This window comes from Aspergillus thermomutatus, assembly GCF_002237265.1.
Source record: "Aspergillus thermomutatus strain HMR AF 39 chromosome Unknown NODE_403, whole genome shotgun sequence".
NCBI classification, from domain to species: Eukaryota; Fungi; Ascomycota; class Eurotiomycetes; order Eurotiales; family Aspergillaceae; genus Aspergillus; species Aspergillus thermomutatus.
Genome location: NW_020798453.1, coordinates 1 through 18,041, shown reverse-complemented (window position 1 = coordinate 18,041; position 18,041 = coordinate 1). Strand labels below are relative to the sequence as shown.

General features: G+C 49.9%; 7 protein-coding genes across 7 annotated transcripts; 6 read left to right on the top strand and 1 right to left on the bottom strand.

The window, feature by feature from the left end:
* Nucleotides 1-81: 81 nt before the first annotated feature.
* CDV56_102636 (uncharacterized protein) lies at nt 82-1,090 on the top strand (the record flags this gene model as incomplete). The annotated part of the gene is made up of 4 exons (XM_026756255.1): nt 82-96; nt 176-479; nt 540-639; nt 697-1,090. 4 exons carry the CDS (start codon nt 82-84, stop codon nt 1,088-1,090), a joined length of 813 nt encoding a protein of 270 aa, XP_026609845.1.
* A 1,227-nt stretch (nt 1,091-2,317) lies between these two features.
* CDV56_102329 (putative NAD binding Rossmann fold oxidoreductase) lies at nt 2,318-3,463 on the top strand (the record flags this gene model as incomplete). The annotated part of the gene is made up of 2 exons (XM_026755948.1): nt 2,318-2,644; nt 2,723-3,463. The coding sequence occupies 2 exons, from the start codon at nt 2,318-2,320 to the stop codon at nt 3,461-3,463; spliced, it is 1,068 nt and encodes a 355-aa protein (XP_026609844.1).
* Nucleotides 3,464-3,593: 130 nt separating this feature from the next.
* On the bottom strand, nt 3,594-5,372 carry CDV56_102071 (putative salicylate hydroxylase; the record flags this gene model as incomplete). The annotated part of the gene is made up of 7 exons (XM_026755690.1): nt 3,594-3,949; nt 4,016-4,155; nt 4,214-4,369; nt 4,428-4,584; nt 4,644-4,998; nt 5,051-5,248; nt 5,310-5,372. The coding sequence occupies 7 exons, from the start codon at nt 5,370-5,372 to the stop codon at nt 3,594-3,596; spliced, it is 1,425 nt and encodes a 474-aa protein (XP_026609843.1).
* Nucleotides 5,373-5,652: 280 nt separating this feature from the next.
* On the top strand, nt 5,653-6,762 carry CDV56_101884 (cupin domain-containing protein; the record flags this gene model as incomplete). The annotated part of the gene is made up of 3 exons (XM_026755503.1): nt 5,653-5,878; nt 5,959-6,393; nt 6,458-6,762. 3 exons carry the CDS (start codon nt 5,653-5,655, stop codon nt 6,760-6,762), a joined length of 966 nt encoding a protein of 321 aa, XP_026609842.1.
* Nucleotides 6,763-8,603: 1,841 nt separating this feature from the next.
* CDV56_101449 (putative C6 transcription factor) lies at nt 8,604-9,842 on the top strand (the record flags this gene model as incomplete). The annotated part of the gene is made up of 4 exons (XM_026755068.1): nt 8,604-8,743; nt 8,792-9,279; nt 9,331-9,540; nt 9,658-9,842. 4 exons carry the CDS (start codon nt 8,604-8,606, stop codon nt 9,840-9,842), a joined length of 1,023 nt encoding a protein of 340 aa, XP_026609841.1.
* A 233-nt stretch (nt 9,843-10,075) lies between these two features.
* CDV56_101250 (fumarylacetoacetate hydrolase family protein) lies at nt 10,076-11,164 on the top strand (the record flags this gene model as incomplete). Its single annotated transcript, XM_026754869.1, has 4 exons — nt 10,076-10,349; nt 10,412-10,548; nt 10,630-10,999; nt 11,058-11,164. 4 exons carry the CDS (start codon nt 10,076-10,078, stop codon nt 11,162-11,164), a joined length of 888 nt encoding a protein of 295 aa, XP_026609840.1.
* Nucleotides 11,165-11,967: 803 nt separating this feature from the next.
* Nucleotides 11,968-17,046, top strand: CDV56_100322 (uncharacterized protein; the record flags this gene model as incomplete). The annotated part of the gene is made up of 6 exons (XM_026753941.1): nt 11,968-12,247; nt 12,300-13,976; nt 14,681-14,727; nt 14,784-14,943; nt 15,023-15,134; nt 15,213-17,046. 6 exons carry the CDS (start codon nt 11,968-11,970, stop codon nt 17,044-17,046), a joined length of 4,110 nt encoding a protein of 1,369 aa, XP_026609839.1.
* Between the last annotated feature and the right edge of the window lie 995 nt (nt 17,047-18,041).

Below are 18,041 nucleotides of genomic sequence, written 5' to 3'. Positions count from 1 at the left end.
ATTCTCTTATGTATGAAAATAGCTTTATTTTGATTGCGCAGTAGTAGAAGATTTCCTGGTTTGTTAATTTTGGTAAAAATCATGTGCCGCTCGGTGGTGTGTGCCGCTCGGTGGTGGATTACGTTATCTAGAAACTGATTACCTTAACATCGTCTTTGTAATCTCCATCAAAAAGCACATTAAGATCAACGTGCACCCAGAGTTCATTCGAATTCTTAAGGTAGAACCGGACCTCGCCCTTGACGGCAATCAGGTTGACGTTCTCCCATCCGTGTACTCAGTCTCCAACAACAACACTCTGCAGGAGGAGGCCCACGACTCTAACACTGGCTGGTACACCGGTCAGTTGACTAATAGTAACATTGAAGTCGCAGCCTACAGCAGCTTGGGAGCCGCTTATCTTGCGGGAACTTATACTCCGACTATCCGAGTCTACGCTCAGTTGACCGATAACTCAATCCAGGAATACGGATGGGATGGTGAGCCTTACCCAGGGCAATGCAACCTGTTTCCTCAGTGACATTTTTCTCTTTATCTAGATGATTCAAACGAATGGCAAGCTTTCCATAACCTGGGCCAGGCACTCCCCGGAACGGCCATAGCCGTAACGTCCTTCACCATCCCTAACCAGTCTATCAGGTTGGCTCATTGAATTCCAGCTGCCTGCTGTGCAAGTTCGCTGATGGAGTCTCACAGAGTGTACTTCCAAGACCCTCAAAACAATCTGATTGAGATGGGCCATGACTCGGATTCGGGCTGGGGTCAAGGCAGCTTTTCAGTCGCCAACGCCATCCCTCGAACTGCCCTCGCCGTTAGTACTACGGAAGATGACAGCATTCATGTCTACTATGGTGGTTCTAACGATCGTATCTTGGAGCGAATTCATGACGCTAACTCAGGTTGGTATGACGGCGCATTCGCTCAGCCCAGCATTCCCGGAAGCCAGGTTGCTGCCATCAATTGGGGCACCGGCAGCGGGTTGACTATCTGCTTGTATTTGCAGCAGGGAATAGATGTGTCCGCTGTGTCGGAGTATCAGTGGGAGAATGGCAGCTGGAGTGTTAAACAGGCCGCTATTCCGCCTGCGTAAAAGTCTGGATTGAGCAAAGTTCTCCACTTGGCCACAAAGAACTGCCGCCCAGGGTATGAAAAGTTTTGTTACTCACAGACTGTTGCTTGTGCTCTGTATTAATCACTCTCCTTCGCAATCCAACTGTTCTTAATTTCTTATTTCACAAGGGCCATAAGCCTTGGTGTTGAACACATTATTACACTACTATTTCTATTACGCTAGGAATGGTTGTCTAGGCGCCTTTTTTCATCGAGTGGTTTTATGGTTGACAGTTAGCACCTCACCTTTTAAATACTATACTCATAGTAGTCCTTGGTTCATATAATGGGGATAAGTCCTCTTTATAACCTCCCTTTCCCATATCATAAAGCACTATTTTCAGTTCCATATCTAATGACTACATATTAGACATTCTATTTTCCTTCTTAACATCCTTTAACTCTTCTAAGAGTACTCAAAGATATATAGACAGAAATAATTTGTGCTGATCTGTAAGCTATTGGCCTATTCGTAGCACTTAGCACTAAGTTAATTGCCACTACTGTAACATCCTCATTATTCTAGGTGCCCGGGCAGTACGGAAGGATACCAAGGGGTAGAATTGTAAGAAAGCTGGCCGGATACTGTCAAACCACAGCGGCAAAAGACCTATTACCGCAAGATGTCTGATAACTCGCAAAGCCAGACCCATAGTGGCACGGATAGCAGTAGACTTGGGACCCAGCCTGGATCCATCCCAGTCCCCGCTCGAGCCCACTACGGCCCCGTCCGGTGGTGGGAACCCGCTTGGGCCGAACCAACCTGTCATATTTTTGCGCCGTAGCATGGATGAATTATTAACAGGCAAGTGTCTCCGGCCGCAAAGGAAACTCTCTCCAGGTTGTTTGCTTCATTCTTCTGCTCCACCTTCACTCTCATGCAGGACCTCGACATTGTCATTCATCAACATGGTTACATGACCAGTGAAATGATCATATTCAGACCATTCTATCTCCGGAGATACTTGCCAGGTCTCAAATTACCCCTCAGAATCGGTCTGTGATGAACTAGAGACGATGGGGAGATGAGGGGGTCCTCAGTCGTTGTCGGTCTATAAAGCCCTTCGAAGTATCTCCGATCAATTGACTCTCTTCAGCGTCAAGCGAATCTTTCAAAACTTCCTTTTTATCAACAATACAGGAGCTACCGAGTGAATTATCTTTGCCGCTCAACCTCATTGTTCAATTCTGAAACAGACCACTCAAAATGGCAGTGCAGAAGCTTAAAGTTGGCATGGCTGGCTTAGGCCGAGTGGGCAAGCTCCATGCGATCAACTTCTTACACCGGACTCCTCGTGCTGAATTGGTTGCTGCATTTTCGCCTGACCCGGCAGAGATCGCCTGGGGTAGACAGAACCTGGAGCCTTACGGTGTCACTCTTTATGACAATTACGATAAGATGCTAGAGCACCCCGGACTGATGGCGGTGGCTATTGGTACTGCAACCCCTGTCCATGCAGAAGAAACGATCAAAGCTATCGACCGCGACTTGCATGTCCTATGTGAGAAACCGTTGTCGACTGATGTTGAAGTGGTAAGTGGCATACATCCACCAATGGGTGACTAAAACCTGGCCAGGGTACCATATACTGATTGGAACCTTGACGTTCAGTGCAAGTCTGTCGTGAACAAGGCGAGAACCAAGCCACACCTTAAGGTCATGTGCGGCTTTTCTCGACGATTTGACGAATCATACCGTGAGGTATACGACAAGATCAGCCAAGGGCTCATCGGAAGACCTTCAGTCCTTCGAAGCCAGACATGCGATAAGCATGATACTTCTGGATTTTATGTTGCATACTCTGCGTGGTCTGGAGGTGTTTTCGTGGACATGTCCGTGCACGACATCGATCTTACTCTGTGGTTCTTCGGTGACGATGTGGTCCCCAAGACTATCTCTGCATATGGCATCACCGCTGTTCAGCCGGAACTGAAGAAGTTCAATGACTATGACAACGCGGTTGGAGTTGTTGAATTTCACAACGGCAAGATTGCATACTACTATTGCTCTCGCATGATGGCGCATGGCCAAGAAGACACAACAGAAGTCATCGGCACCGAGGGCAAGTTGTCTGTGAACTGCAACCCCCAGCGTAACTTGGTGAACTTCTACCATCCAGGAGGAATCACTCGTGAGGCTCCCTCTAATTTCATAGGTCGCTTCGGACCTGCATTTGTGACCGAGGCCAATGAATTTACTGCCGCATGCTTGGATAATACGCCACTTCCGATGAAGCTAAGCAACGCAGTCAAAGCCGTCGAGATTGGTGCATACCTCCAGGAGGCTCTGGTTACAGGCAAGCAGATACACTTTGACGAGATTGGAAGGCGGATGGAGAGAGCCCAGATTTGAATTATCCTCGGGACTGACATGAGGGGCTGGGAACGTCTACTTGATTGCATTTTGATCTTGATAAAGTCCATGTGTCTGCCAATCGTTCACCATACGATTGATCCCTAGACTCGCAAAGTCAAACACTTGTCTATAAATGACTCTTCTCAGTAGCCTTTCTCCGCTCGAATGCCCTGTCTATCTCCTTCTCAGTATCATATCCATAACACCACATCTGTGTCGCTGGATCGCTCCACTGGTTAGGGCTATGAGAGAATGACACCCCTAGAGTTTCTGGTAGCATAGCTGCGTCTCGCGCCTCCTGCAGTGGACCGTCTGCAAAGTGCCACAGTTTTCCATTTAAGAGACTGGCTTCTTGCATCTGACCAGATCTTTTGATCCGCACAGCCTCGAAGGTGGAGAGTGCTTTTGGGATCTCTGAGCGCGAGCTAATCTTTGACAAAGCCTGCGCTAATGCCACACCATCTTCCACTGCCATCGCGGCTCCTAGCAATTGCTCATAAGTATTAAATCAAGTGACAAGGAAGATACACGAGAGGGCCTGAAATGTACCTTGCGACATGTACGGCAGCATGGCGTGGGCTGCGTCTCCGACAATCACGGTGTGACCTTTAGCCCATCGCGACAACGGCGGCGCGGTAAGAAGAGGCCATTTGATGGTCTTCTTGATGAGACCAATGATCTTTGTGAGTCTGAAACTGGTTAGATATCCCATGACCTCAATGGAATTGAAAATTTTGGATACCGTACTTTGGATCCCAGCCTTCGAATTCGTTTCGCATGTCATGCAGGGCGGTTGTCTGATCCCAGGTCGATGGATCTGTTTGGTCGGGATGCGAGAGTACCATGTTGAATGATTTTCCAGCGCCAATAGTGTAAGTCATGACATGTCGCTGATTGCCGACCCTGATACCATTGTTAAAGACCACTGGATTAACGAGTGAGATTTATATCAGTTACTGACCACAGATTCAAGGAGGGCTGTGTGAGCAGCCACGAGAGTTCAGGATCCTGTTTTATAAGGTTCACGTCCACGGTAGCCCTATATGCGGCGAAGCCAGGTTTCTCAAGAGGCTTTTCGATATCCCCATGTAGTTTCGTCCTTGCGATCGACTTGATCCCTGCAGTTGACGATCTAGTAAGTCCCAGTATGATTCTTACAAGCATAAGATAAACTGACCATCTGCTGCAACGATTAAATCTGCCTCGAACGACTGTCCATCTTCAAGCTTGATTCGAGGGACTTGTGGATTGTAATCAACCACTCTGCAGGCGAGCTTCACCGTGACACCCAGATCCAAAGCACGTCGATACAGCGCGGAATGGAAATCAGCCCGGTGGATGACATAGTACGGGCCGCCAAACGTCTGCCTGAAACCGGGAATCAACCTCGTATGGCCTATTACTTTGCCATTCTCCCATCTTCGGAAAGAGATCCCCTCCGGCTGAGAGACATAATTCTCGAGATAGGGCCCCAGGCCAAGCTTGAGCAACAAACGCGAGGAATTCGGTGGGACCTGAATCCCTGCCCCAACCTATGGGACGGTCAATGAGTGTCCTCCTTCAGATAAGGTCTTGTTATTCTACCTCACCCAGCTCTGCCGTTTGCTCGTACAGAGTCACGGCATGTCCTTTGACTGCTAGCGCGATTGCTGTGGCTAATCCCCCAAGTCCTGCTCCAACCACGATAATGTTGAAAGTGATATTTGGAGCGCATTTACTGGGCTCACTATCTGCTCTGAAGGGTTTCAGAAATTCAAGGCAGTTGCTTGGGTACGAGGGTTCCTTTTGTCGATGTTAGCCAGATGTAAAGACAGAACTCTCAAAAAAACAGATGCAGACCAACCTTCAGCGACGCTGTCACATGGCAAGGATCATTGTCCTTTTTGGCCTTCGCGTTGACAGTCATGATGAAATATCTGTAACAACAACACGACCTGTTCTCGTCGGTGCATGAGTATTACTTGCAATATCCGTAGCACGTCTGATATAGACGCGTCTGTCAGTCCTGTTCAGCCGCCAGGGAAGAGTCGGTGTGAATCGCTCCCGATCTCTCCCCGATCCTTCCCCCAGTATCTAGAGGAATCCGAATCCGAGTATAAGTTCCAATACCATTGCAACATGCCTTCATCAAATTCAGCGTATTGTTCTTCTAAAGTTTTATCACATTTCAGTTTTATCTTCTAACAATGACTGTGGACACTCAGGAAAAGCTGCTTGCAGATCTTGCGGAAAGCAAGACATTGCCATTATGGACTCAAATGACGCGTCTAAATCCTCCAGAGCCAAATCCAAAGACCATACCTTTTGTTTGGAAGTATGACTCTATTCGACCCAATCTGCTTCGCGCGGGGCAGCTGGTCACGGAGAAACAAGCCGAGAGAAGAGTTCTCATGCTGGTCAATCCCGCCAGAGGTTCGTTCACTTTCTGTTCGAAACTAAGGGCTGCTGGAATGCTACCTCCTGTCTCTAATGATGCTGATACTACTACACAGATGCTCCATACACGACAGATACGCTATACGCTGGCCTGCAACTCGTCATGCCCAACGAAGTAGCGCCAGCTCACCGCCACACGGCCTTCGCCATGCGCTTCATCATCGAAGGCAACGGTGGCTTCACAGCGGTGCATGGGAAGCGCATCCAGATGCAGCAGGGAGACGTGATCCTGACTCCAACTTGGAACTACCACGATCATGGCAAAGACGGCTCCGGCCCAATGATTTGGCTAGACGGCTTGGATCTGCCCAACTTTCGCCACTTTCCTGTGCACTTTGTCCAGCATTATGCCGAGTCGCGCTATCCTGCGGAGGATGTGGATAGTGACGCATCGCCTATTGTCTTCCCGTGGAAAGTCATGAAGGCATTGTTGGACATGGAGCACGGTGACTGGGTTACCCGTCGGTACCTCAAATCAGACGGAAGCGAGGGTAAGATCATGGTTCATGCGCAACTTTATCTTGACATTGGCTTGAAAAATGCTGACAAAATCAGTGAGTCGCGTTCTCGGTGGTTGCGCCGAGAGGTTGAATGGGGGTTGTTCGTCACCACCACGGCGTGAGACTGTTTCTGCTGTCTACCATGTTGTTGCTGGTGACGGTCATTCCATAATTGGAGGTCAAAGGTACGACTGGGAGAAGGGCGACACGTTCTGTATCCCTTCATGGTATACATATCAGCATCATGCGGACTCTGCGGAGACTGTGTACCTGTACTGCTTTGATGACAAACCAATGATTGAAGCTCTTGGCTTCTATCGCTCAGAGGATATGGACGTTGAGACTTTGGTATCGGATTGAGAATTGTGGTGTGCTACGGTCTGTCGTTAGATATAAAAGGATGGGAGACCTATTGGACCCATAGGCCTCTTCCAGTATATATTTACACCGGAGGGGAAAATCTATGCAACAATGCACATTTCTGCAGATATGGATATTCTCCTGTCACACTACGCATACAATTCTTTGAAACCCTTCTTCCACCCATTGTTGGTTCATTGAGTCCCGTTCTTCCATATTCTTAGGTAACTAAAGGGAATCGTTGCGCCTGCAAAATCAGGCACCCGGAAGGCTAGCCGGAACGACTTCCCGATGTCTCCCCGGACCTCCGGGAGACATTCAACACACGACTCTCCCAACCCTCCCCCGAAGAACAAGGGGACTTGCACACTTCGATATCCGTATCACCGGAATAAAACATTAAATGAGTCAATCAAAAGATGACGGATCGCCTCGGGGAGCGCCCGCTCCAAAGCGCCGGCGTGTCGCGCTTGCTTGCGATTCATGCCGCACCAGAAAGTCACGGGTACTATGTCAAGCTGCCCCGATCGTGTCTTCTGTGCTTACAATGTTCTAGTGTGATGGTAGTCGTCCAAAGTGCTCCTTATGCAGTGACTTGGGATTTGATTGTATCTATACGCCACCTTCGACGGCTACTAATGTGATTGTGCAGAAAGAGTAAGTGTCTCTCATTTCCCATAGGCAACGGTTGAGGATAACAATATTCTGATTGTCTTCTATAAACCTATAGTTACCTATACAATTTAGAAGCTCGCGTCAAAAGACTTGAAGAGTCCCTGTTGACCGTGAAAAATGACCTTAGCGGACTTTCGTCTCGCGTTGAGCGCGATCATGAGCCCGGGCAGGCGCCAAACGCAGAGTGCCCAGTCTCGAGCTCCATGGCAGACTTTACAGGCACTGAGGACTCTGTCGATGCAATGGGGGCCGTGACCTTTGCTGATGAAGAGGATTCTGGCTTTTTCGGTTGGCAAATCGCCTTATGGCAATATAGTCTTTCTCACATGTATGCTGATAATCAAAGGTCCGTCGTCAAACGTCGCATTCATCAGGCACCTCACACGAGCCATAGCCGGCTCTGGGAAGCTTCAAGCTGCACCGACATCAAATGCTCAAACGAGCGCTACTTGTGAAGGTGGTTTTGTTAGCGCAAGTCGTCCTCCAACGCCAACAAGCCGGAGAGAAAGGGAACCAAAGCAGAATACAAGCAGCATATTCATATTACCCCCGGAAGCAGAGACGATGTATCTAATTAGACGATACTTCTCCGATACAGGGCTACTCTTCCCCTACATATACCCTCCTACGTTTCTCGAAACATATCAGCAGATGGTCAGAGAGAATCAAACGAAAGTGCGGCGGACATGGCTCGGACTACTAAATATGGTTCTCGCTATGGCGACAATTACGACACTACCGGGATGTGCGTCGGCAGAAACTCGTCTGGCCGAGTCTGATGTATTCTATCAGCGTGGCCTCGGTCTCTGTGGGAGTGAGATGTTACGTGGAACGTCTCTGGAAGCTGGTAATTTCGATACCCTGCAGCCACTCTAGCGAATGCTTACTGTTCCAAAGTGCAGTATCTGCTGTTGATGGGCCAATACCTGCAAAGCACCCAAAAATCTGTCCAGGCATGGACCATTCATGGCTTGGCAGTAAAGGCTGCGCTTCAACTGGGGCTGCATTCTCGAGACGCTGCCAGAGCGTTCTCCCCTTTGGAACAAGAGATTAGGAAAAGGACTTGGTACGGCTGTGTAGTGTTAGATCGGTAAGATTACTGAGCCTGAGTTTGTCCTTGTCCTCGGACCTGCCTTGCTGAAATATCAATCGTTAGAACTTTAAGCATGACTTTTGGCCGACCTGCTGCCATACCAAACAGTTATGTGAAGCTTGAATTACCCTCGGATTATAAGCTTACCGATGAGCTGCCGATTTCGAACTCTCAGGTTGACGCTCTCGGCCTTGCATTTTTCAACTCTACAATGTAATGACGTTCTTTCCGGTACACAAGCACAAGTACTGACATGACCAGAACTCTATATAAGCAGATGTGGAACACCATGGAGTTGCTGTATGGCCAGAACCTTGGATGTGACTCGAGTCTATCCGTCAGTCAGACCATTGCGCATACCTTCTCCATCGAGCAATCTGTTTTCAGTTGGGAAAGATCACTCCCGGATACATTGCGGCTCACGAGCTGCGAGAGTCTGCGGAACGATAGGAGTGAGTCGGCTACAAATTTGCAATCGGTGACCTGGAAGCTCCGTGTGATATTGACGCTTCGCTACCTGAATCTCCGTGTTCTTTTACACCGACCCGTTCTCGTGAAATTTCTCGATTCTTGTAGCGGCTTGCAGACTGACGCTCAGGAGTTGAAGCTGCTTCAACAGATGGGCTTGAACAGCTTGCAAATATGTGCAGACTCCGCAATAGAGATCATTGACCTTGTTCATCACGTTGTGAGTAGCACGGGGTGGAAACAGGAGCTCCTTGGGGCCTGGTGGTTTTCACTATACTATAGTATGTACGCCTCCGTTCCAGACAAGAATGAGCTCTCTAATGTCTGTTCAGCGTTCAACGCCGCTTTAGTTATCTTTGGGACAATCAGGGTTTGCCGGGATGAGAGCAGAACGGGGGCGTCGATGCCAATTTTGGTCGACAGGGCAAAATCGTACCCCTCTCGCGCAACTGCAGCTCTGCTCAAGCTTGATACTGGCAATCGGATGGTCGATCGCTGCAGATTGTTTCTTGAGCGATTCAACAGCAGCCTCAGCACTCCTGGTCAGTCCACCTCCTCTCGGGAGCTAAGAACCTGTCTCTTCGTTGCCTTGTTACCTTTTCCTACATAGATACCCCTTGTCAATTCTGCAGAAAAAAAACTAATGATAAGGACTGCAGAACAGAACCCGTTAAGTTCGGATTCCACGACGCATTTCAATTTGTCCGGCTCTGGGCCTATGGCATTTGGAGGAGAGATGGACTACTCGCCTCTTGGGATGGAGTTTGGAGAATTTATGATGGATGGAGATCTCCTTTCGTTGATGAGTCGGCCAGATATTCCACCGCAGGCGGATCTTCAGTAGCGTTTGTTTTCAATTTTTATATCGTTTCTCAATGAAAAAGAACACAGTACTCCACCAATCATTAGATCTTGTAGATTCAACTTGCAACGGAAGGTGATTCAAACGTGGATCATTCCGTCGGGAGCGTACCCGATCTCTCCCCGGCTCCCTTTTAACACACCCCAGCAGCGCCTTTATAACTGCTCCAATATACTTGTTGAAAGTTTGAAAGCTCAGTCGAACGTGAGACCAAAATGAAACTCCCCTGGAAACGTCTCATCCGATTTCAAGCCACGGACGGCCGAGTCCTGCATGGAGAACCGCTCGTCGCCGAGGACGTCGACCTGGGATTCATCACAGAGGCTGATGCAATCCGGGCTCGAGTCATCTCCGGACATGACATATTTGACACGACTGGCGAGACGATCGTGACTGATGAGATAGTCACGGTCAAGACTCTTCTGGGTCCGCTGACCAAGGAAGATGTTCCGATTCTCCGCTGTGTAGGGTTGAATTATGCTAAACATAGTGAGTCGTTTGTGCTCTACTATAAATCCAAGTTGCTCATGCTCATATTCTGGTCATTGTAGTCAAGGAAGCCGGGAGAACGCCGCCTCCATATCCGTTCATCTTTTTCAAGCCTAATACGACTCTCCATGACCATGGCGCTTCCGTGGTGATCCCCAAGATTGCCCAGGACGATCAGGCAGACTATGAAGGGGAGCTGGTGAGTTCCTTCCCCTCCATTCTACGCCTTTCTCTACTTTAAGTCCGTACCCTTCAAATCGTATTGACAGAACATGGATAGTGTCTGGTCATAGGAAAAGACGCAAAAGACGTTCCCGTCGAACAGGCACTAGAATACATCGGAGCCTACACCGTCGGCAACGACATCTCCTCGCGCAAACTGCAAAGAGACCCAGCGCTCGCGGGGCGCGTGCCGCAATGGGGATTCTCGAAGGGATTCGACACCTACGCGCCACTCGGCCCTTGCCTGGTTGCAGGGTCTGAGATTCCGGACCCGAGCAAACTGCATCTGCGCACGATCGTGGATGGGGAAGTGCGACAAGACGAGAGTGTTTCAGACTTGCTGTTTGACTGTACATATCTGATCTCGTATCTGTCTCAAGGGACTACCCTGCAGAAGGGGAGTGTGATCATGACGGGAACGCCCGGAGGTGAGTCTCTGATTGCTGCGCATGTTGGCTAGATAGCGACTGTTGTTAACTTCTGTAGGTGTTGGAGCTGGACTGCAGCCTCCCAAGTACCTTGTCCCAGGGACCCAGATGGATGTCCATATTTCGAAGATCGGGACTCTGAGGAATGGCGTTGTTTTTGCCTGAGTTGTGTAGCAGCTTGATGTTGCCCAGCGTACAAGTGTGTGTTTTAGTAGAGATGGCTCGAGTCTAGTCCGATGTACTCTCTCTCTTTGACGTAAGAATACTTTCAGAGATAGATCAGATTCAACCGTTCTGATGTTTATGGCAGTTGAAATAGAAAGGACAGTGACATCCTTCTCTCGATACTGGCTTCCTCCGACAGGCGCATCCGATGCCTTTCCCCGCATTATTTTATCCCACCAGTGCGCTCCTGTTATCTGATTTTCCATCCCTCTTTTTCAAGAGTGTCCACTTATTTTTATCGAGATTGAGTAGTCTTTCATTATCTTGACACATTCATATTGTATTGACCCTGGTAGAGAGTGGACCGTCCAGCCTATGGTCTCTGTGAGTTGTGGTTGTGTCTAAACATCAGACGGCCTACTCCAATGACGAAATCAATGGCTGAAAGATCGACATCCCTACACTGAGAGCTACGCAATCTCATGAGCAAGCTAATTGTACCCACAGAGTCTCGACGTTGGTTGTGTCTCTGAGTCGCTTTAATTATCATATTGATAACTATCCTGCTTGGAATCTACTTGACAGGCCAGTCCGTCTCAAGTCCTTGAGAACCCGAGAACTTCACCCAGAAGACATCATCTACCGGAATGCGTCTCTATTATGGTATCACACCTTTTGTTGTCACCTCGCTCTGTACCATTGTGTCTTCGCTCTATACAAGCCAAAGGGGACGCGTCATTCATCAGCCAGCCCTGCCTCCCTCATACCCGTTGGCAGTAAGAAATCCGTATCTTTCAGCATGGATGCCCAGCGACCGGGTACAGATGCTGCCATTTGCCGAGCCCCAGTTCTGGGCCGGCCAGGATCTTGGCTGGTCCATCATGGTGCGTGTTGATGGTCAGACGTACAGCTTAATGGGCGTGAAGGACCCGGAGAAAGGCGTCCAGCCAGCAGTTGTGCAGGGCGCGGAGTATACGGCCACTCATTCGGTATTCACTGTCAGTGCTGGAACGGTGATGGCCACCCTTGATTTCTTCTCGCCTGTGTCGCCTTCGAATTATCTTCGGCAGTCTCTTCCTTTTAGTGAGTGTGTTCTGTGCGATGGCCAAGGAAGGCAGCTAATGTCTCGTCGTAGGCTATCTAACAGTGGCTGTTTCTGGAACTTCTGCGAATAGCGTTCAGGTGTTTTCAAGTATTGATGGGAGATGGACCGGAGATTCTGAAGGGACTGTCTGCAAAGCCAATAAGGCGGGATCTACTGCGATGTTTTCATTGAAAGTCAAGGATGCTAAACTGTACTCCGAGAGTAGTGATATGGCTACGTGGGGGGAGGCTATATTTGCATCGCGGCCAACGACTTCCTCAAGGCTTTCCTTTGCGTCAGGAAATGGAGTCCGAGTGAGGTCACAGTTTGTCAAATCCGGCCGGCTGGCTGCAGGCGACCAGCAATGCAAGTCTGGGGACATCGTGGCATTCTCTCATGACCTTGGGGTTGTGACTGGTGACCAGGCAGTCACTTTTGCCGTTGGATATGTGCGGGAAAAGGCAATCAACTACCTCGGAAAGGCATACACAGGGTATTATAGGGCAGAGTATCCCAATACATACCAGGCGGTCACATACTTTTTGGACGACTATTCAGATGCCCTCAGTGAGTCTCTAATACTCGATCGACAATTGTCTACCAAAGCAAAGGCTGTCGCGGGACAGAAGTACGCGGACATCGTCACACTGTCAACTCGGCAAGCGTACGGGGGAATCGACCTGGCAATTCCAAATGACACTCTCGACATCAGCGAAGTGTTAGCCTTCATCAAGGAGCTCTCCAGCGACGGCAATGTTAACACTGTGGATGTCATCATGCCTGCCTTTCCCATATATTGGGTTATGGATCCGGACTATATCCGACTACTGTTAGAGCCTATGATGAGATATCTCGCAGCCGGGCGCTGGCACAAACCGTATGTAATCCACGATATGGGCAGCCATTATCCCAACGCCGACGGGCATGATAATCAACAGGCGGAACCTATGCCCATCGAGGAGTGCGGCAACCTCATGGTTCTTACCCTGGCCTATGTGCGCGCGACTGGAGATGATGCATGGGCAGCCCAGTATTTCGACATTCTCAAAGGATATGCAGATTATCTGGTCGAAAATAGCATCGACATCGCTGAGCAGCTGTCCTCAAACGATGCTGCTGGTCCGCTGGCGAATGAAACCAACCTTGCCATCAAAGCAGCGGTTGGTCTCAGGGCATTTGGAGAACTGACAGGATTGACTGAATATTCCAAAATTGCAGAGTCACGAGCCAACCTATTCTTCACCGAAGGACTGGGGACAGATGATCAAAAGACTCATTTCGTGCTGCAGTACCCCGACAGGCCATCCTCGTGGAAGACGCCGTATAACCTCTACCCAGATGTGTTGCTGGGCCTTGGAACTTTTCCAAAGAAAGTTCACCGGATGAGCAGTACATTCTTCAAGTCAGTAAGAGCTGAATACGGAGTTCCTCTAGACAACCGGCAAGACTGGGCCAAGTCGGACTGGAACATGTGGCTGGCAGGCACACTGGACAACAGCACCCGCGGTGAATTTGTGGATGACCTGTGGGCATTCATGACCAATGGCAAGCATAATTGGCCATTCTCAGATAGATATATCGCGACGTCAGCGAACGGTAACACGCCTGGTGTTCCGGTGCTGTGTCGCGCGCGTCCAACAGTGGGTGGACACTTTGCCTTGCTGGCACTGGAGGGACCCCAATCTCTTCAGGTTAGAGTACCAGAGCTGGAGAAGAGCTCCAGCCTAGGTGAGCAAGACAGCCAGCAGGTTCTGGGAGAAGAAAGGCAAGAGCTGTGATGTTGAGCTGACCAAGAGTTGGACAATATGTGTGCTTGCCATGGAGACGTGGCCTTATTGTTAGTATTTCCTGATGACTTCCATGTATTTCTCTTTTCCTCTGCTTTTCTTTCTTAAAGATGCCTCCAGAAGCATCCTAAAACCAGGTATAGTGAACGGATTGAGCGGTAGCGAGTCAGAGGTAGAGTAACTGAATAAGACCACCCAGCCACCAGGTACAAAGAAACACAGACAGAAACAGAACAACTTGTCTCCATCACACTACCTCAATCTCCTGAAGAGACCTAGGGCAATAATCCATGCAGTAGCAAAGTAGTACTGTCTTTATATCTGGACCAACCGCTGAATCCCTTGCAGCACTGGCCCCTGTGGTGGCGCTTACATAAGCGTGGTGACGGCGGGCTTTCTTTTCGGGGCGAAACCAGCGAGCAACAAGAAACAGACACAACTTACCCAACTCCAGCATCCCCAAACGAAACACCGGCCTGCTTTTTCTCTCTTCCTCCTCCTTCATCTTCTCTTCCTCCTTGTCCAGCACCATTGATTCTTATCTTCGTACTTTCATTTAGTTCCCATCCATGGCTTCTGTAAGTTGACCTTTCCCGACCTCCCCACGTCGTGCTTGTCTCCCCCCGTCTTGCTTTCCCTGTGTAGCTTACCCAGCTCTCCACGGTCAGAGCTACGCGTTTAGCAGAGCGTCAGTACGCAATCGCTGTCAAGATCTCAAGCTAACAAATTTGTCCTACTGTTTTTCTAGCCCCGTCCTCCACACAACTTTGCTCCCCAAGGCTATCCTCTACCGAACGGTGCTGCGACTGCTGCTGCTCCTGTGCCTGGCGCCACCCCTCTTCTTCCCAACAATGGCCGGGTCATTCAGAACGGTCCCGTCAGAGTGTTGTGCATCGCAGATGTCAGAGGTAGGTTGCATGGAGGAGCTTCAGCTTCGGTTGCAGACAACATCGCTGAAGATCAGGCACTGACGTACATCTTGCGCAGGAAATCTGAAGTCTTTGAATGAGTTGGCCAAGCAGGCCCGTGCTGATCATATCATTCACACCGGTGACTTTGGTTTCTACGATGATACCTCCCTGGAGCGGATTGCAGACAAGTGAGTTGGACTCTGCATTTTGTTCGCAATTGTGTGACATCACGCATGATCCTGACATGTTATGAAAACGGGCTATAGGACTCTCAAGCATGTGGCACAATACTCTCCATTGCTGCCCGAAAGTGTGAAGCGCACGATCGCCCAGACTCCTCCTCAGCAGTCTATTAAGCAACGATTCACTCCCGATCAACTCCCCCTTTCCGAACTTTCGATGCTGCTCGACAAGCGGCTCACACTCGACGTTCCTGTGTACACCGTTTGGGGTGCTTGTGAGGATGTCCGGGTGCTGGAGAAATTCCGCTCGGGGGAGTACAAGGTTAACAATCTGCACATCATTGACGAGGCTAACTCGCGGTTGCTTGATATCGGCGGTGTGAAGCTTCGTTTGCTTGGCCTCGGCGGTGCGGTTGTCATGCACAAGCTGTTTGACAATGGCGAGGGCAAGACCACGATTGCTGGTGGCCAAGGCACCATGTGGACCACTCTGCTTCAGATGGGTGAGCTGATCGATACAGCCAACCGCGTATACGACCCGTCGGAGACCCGCATCTTCGTCACTCACGCCTCGCCCGCTCGAGAGGGGATGCTGAACCAGCTCTCCGTGACTCTCAAGGCCGACTTCTCCATCTCAGCTGGTCTTCACTTCCGCTATGGTTCCTCCTACAACGAGTTCTCCGTCAATCCCTCTCTGGATCACTACCGCGGTAAACTCGCCGCCTCCAAGGCCTCTTTCAATGATGTCTGGGAGACCGTCCGCGGTGAGGTGGAAGCCGCTATCTCCTCCAACGAAGCTCAGAAAACTCTCTTGGACAATGCTCTCGACGTTGTTCAGAGAATGCCTACTGTCGCCAATGGTGGAAATCCATTCGGTGGCCCCACTGCCCCGGGCAACGCCGCTGGCCAGGTCGATGAGAGCGCCTTCAAGAACATGTGGAACTTCAACCTCGCAGACGCCGCATTCGGCTTCCTCATCCTTGAGATCGAGGGTGGTCGTATTGCGACGGAGATGCGCGCTCAGGGCTTCAACTTCGCTCACCGTACTGGAAAGCCTCAGGTTGCTGCTGGACAGCCAGTGGCTAGTGGTCTTCCAGCTTCTCCAGCAACTACTGCCCGTATCCCTGGCGCTACTCCTCCCCAGTTCGGTCAGGCTCCTCCTGCTCCCAATAGGGCTACGGCGCCCGCCCAGCAGACTCAAGCAAAGGGTCCTGCTGCGGGCCCCACTCGCGCATCCCCCGTCCCCGTCATTCCTAAGCCTACCACTCCACAGCCCTCTGCTGGCGCTGCAGCTCAACCTGGTGCTGCTTCGCCGGACAAGGCGGTCAACGTCGAGCCCAATGGCACTGCACAGACAGAGAAGCCCTCGGAATCTCCTTTGCCCAGAGGTGAAAAGAAGCAGAGCAACGGACTGTTTGTCTCGAACGTCGATAACGATCAGGCGGTTCGCGATCTGTTCCCCGAGGAGGATAAGGCGAAGATTCTCAAGGTCGAAAAGTGGGGCAAGTACAATCATGTTGTAACCTTCGCGACTGTTGAGGAGGCCAAGGCCGCGCTCGACCGTCAGCCAGTGGAACACAAGAAGCCCAGCGCCCCTGGCCAACCTCGCAAGCCCAATCTGAAGTTCTTTGAGGATCGTGGCTCCCACCGTGGTAATGCCGGCACCTGGCAAGCCAGCAACAGAGGCACGAACGTATCCCAGCGCGGATACCAGAGCGGGGGTGCCAGTGACAGCGAGGGAGGCCGAGGACGTGGTGGTTACAGCGGACGCGGACGTGGCCGTGGCACCGACCGCGGTGGACGTGGCGGAAGAGGTGGCCGTGGCGGCTTCAGCAAGGGAGGTGCCTCGGACTCTCCTGCGGCCTCGACATCGACACCCTCCGGTGAAAAGCCCGCTCCCTCTGGCGGAGAGTCCTGAGCGATGTGTCATTTCCTCCTTTGCCTGTTCTCCTGCGTTGTTTTTTTGCCACCTTTCCATTTCCCCGGCACGTTGTGTTCAATTAATCTCTCATGGTTGCCTGACATGTTAATTTCTTCTCTTGTGATATTTGCAAAGCCTTTACTTTTCTTCCTCTTCTCCTTTCAGCTTCTTTCTTCTTCACTTATTTCTTCGTTTCTGAGCGAGATGCACATGGACATTTCTTACACCCTAGTAGAAGACCTTATCATCGGTCCCCTTCGACTGGCTAGTATGGGAAGTTGTTGGTGCAAACGGTGTCACATCTCAAGAAAGGGGAAGTTGCCGACTTGGGTGCGGATGACGATTGGGAAAGAAAAGAGACGAAGGAAACAATAAGAAGACCCTAAGAAAAAAAAAAGGGAAAAAAAATGACAAGAACAGCAGACAGGAAAGGGCACCAACAGCGACCTTTTGTGTATTCTAAGTCTTTCCTGGTACGCACCAATATCGATACCCTTGTAGCTTCAGCTTCGTTTTTTTCTTCTATAGATGCAATTGTGTAGCACATGAGTTGCCAGTGTACGGTCACGCAGGTTACAGGTAGATCGATGGCTCGTATGTCAGGATTTACCCAGAATGCTTAGATACATTTCTCGTATATTACTGCGATGAACAAAGTCCTATCAAGGCTGAGATCCTCGCAGCTCGGCCTGTACAAAAGCAACAAGAGCTGACCCGCAATCCAATCCGCCGAGCATTGAGAAGCAGAACACATTCCGAAGCTCCAGCCAAAAAAAAAAAAAAAAAAAAAAAAAAAAACCCCCACAAACAATCCCCCAACTCCCAATCTAATCTCAACAGAAAAAAAAAAGGGGGTAGGGTAAAGGAGGGAAAAAAAAAAAAAAAAAAAAAAAAAAAAGAGAAAAGGACAGACGGTGGAGAAGAAAGAGCAAGAAGAAGGAGAAAGTGTGAGGAATGAATAAATAAAAAAAAAAAACAAAAAGAAAAACACA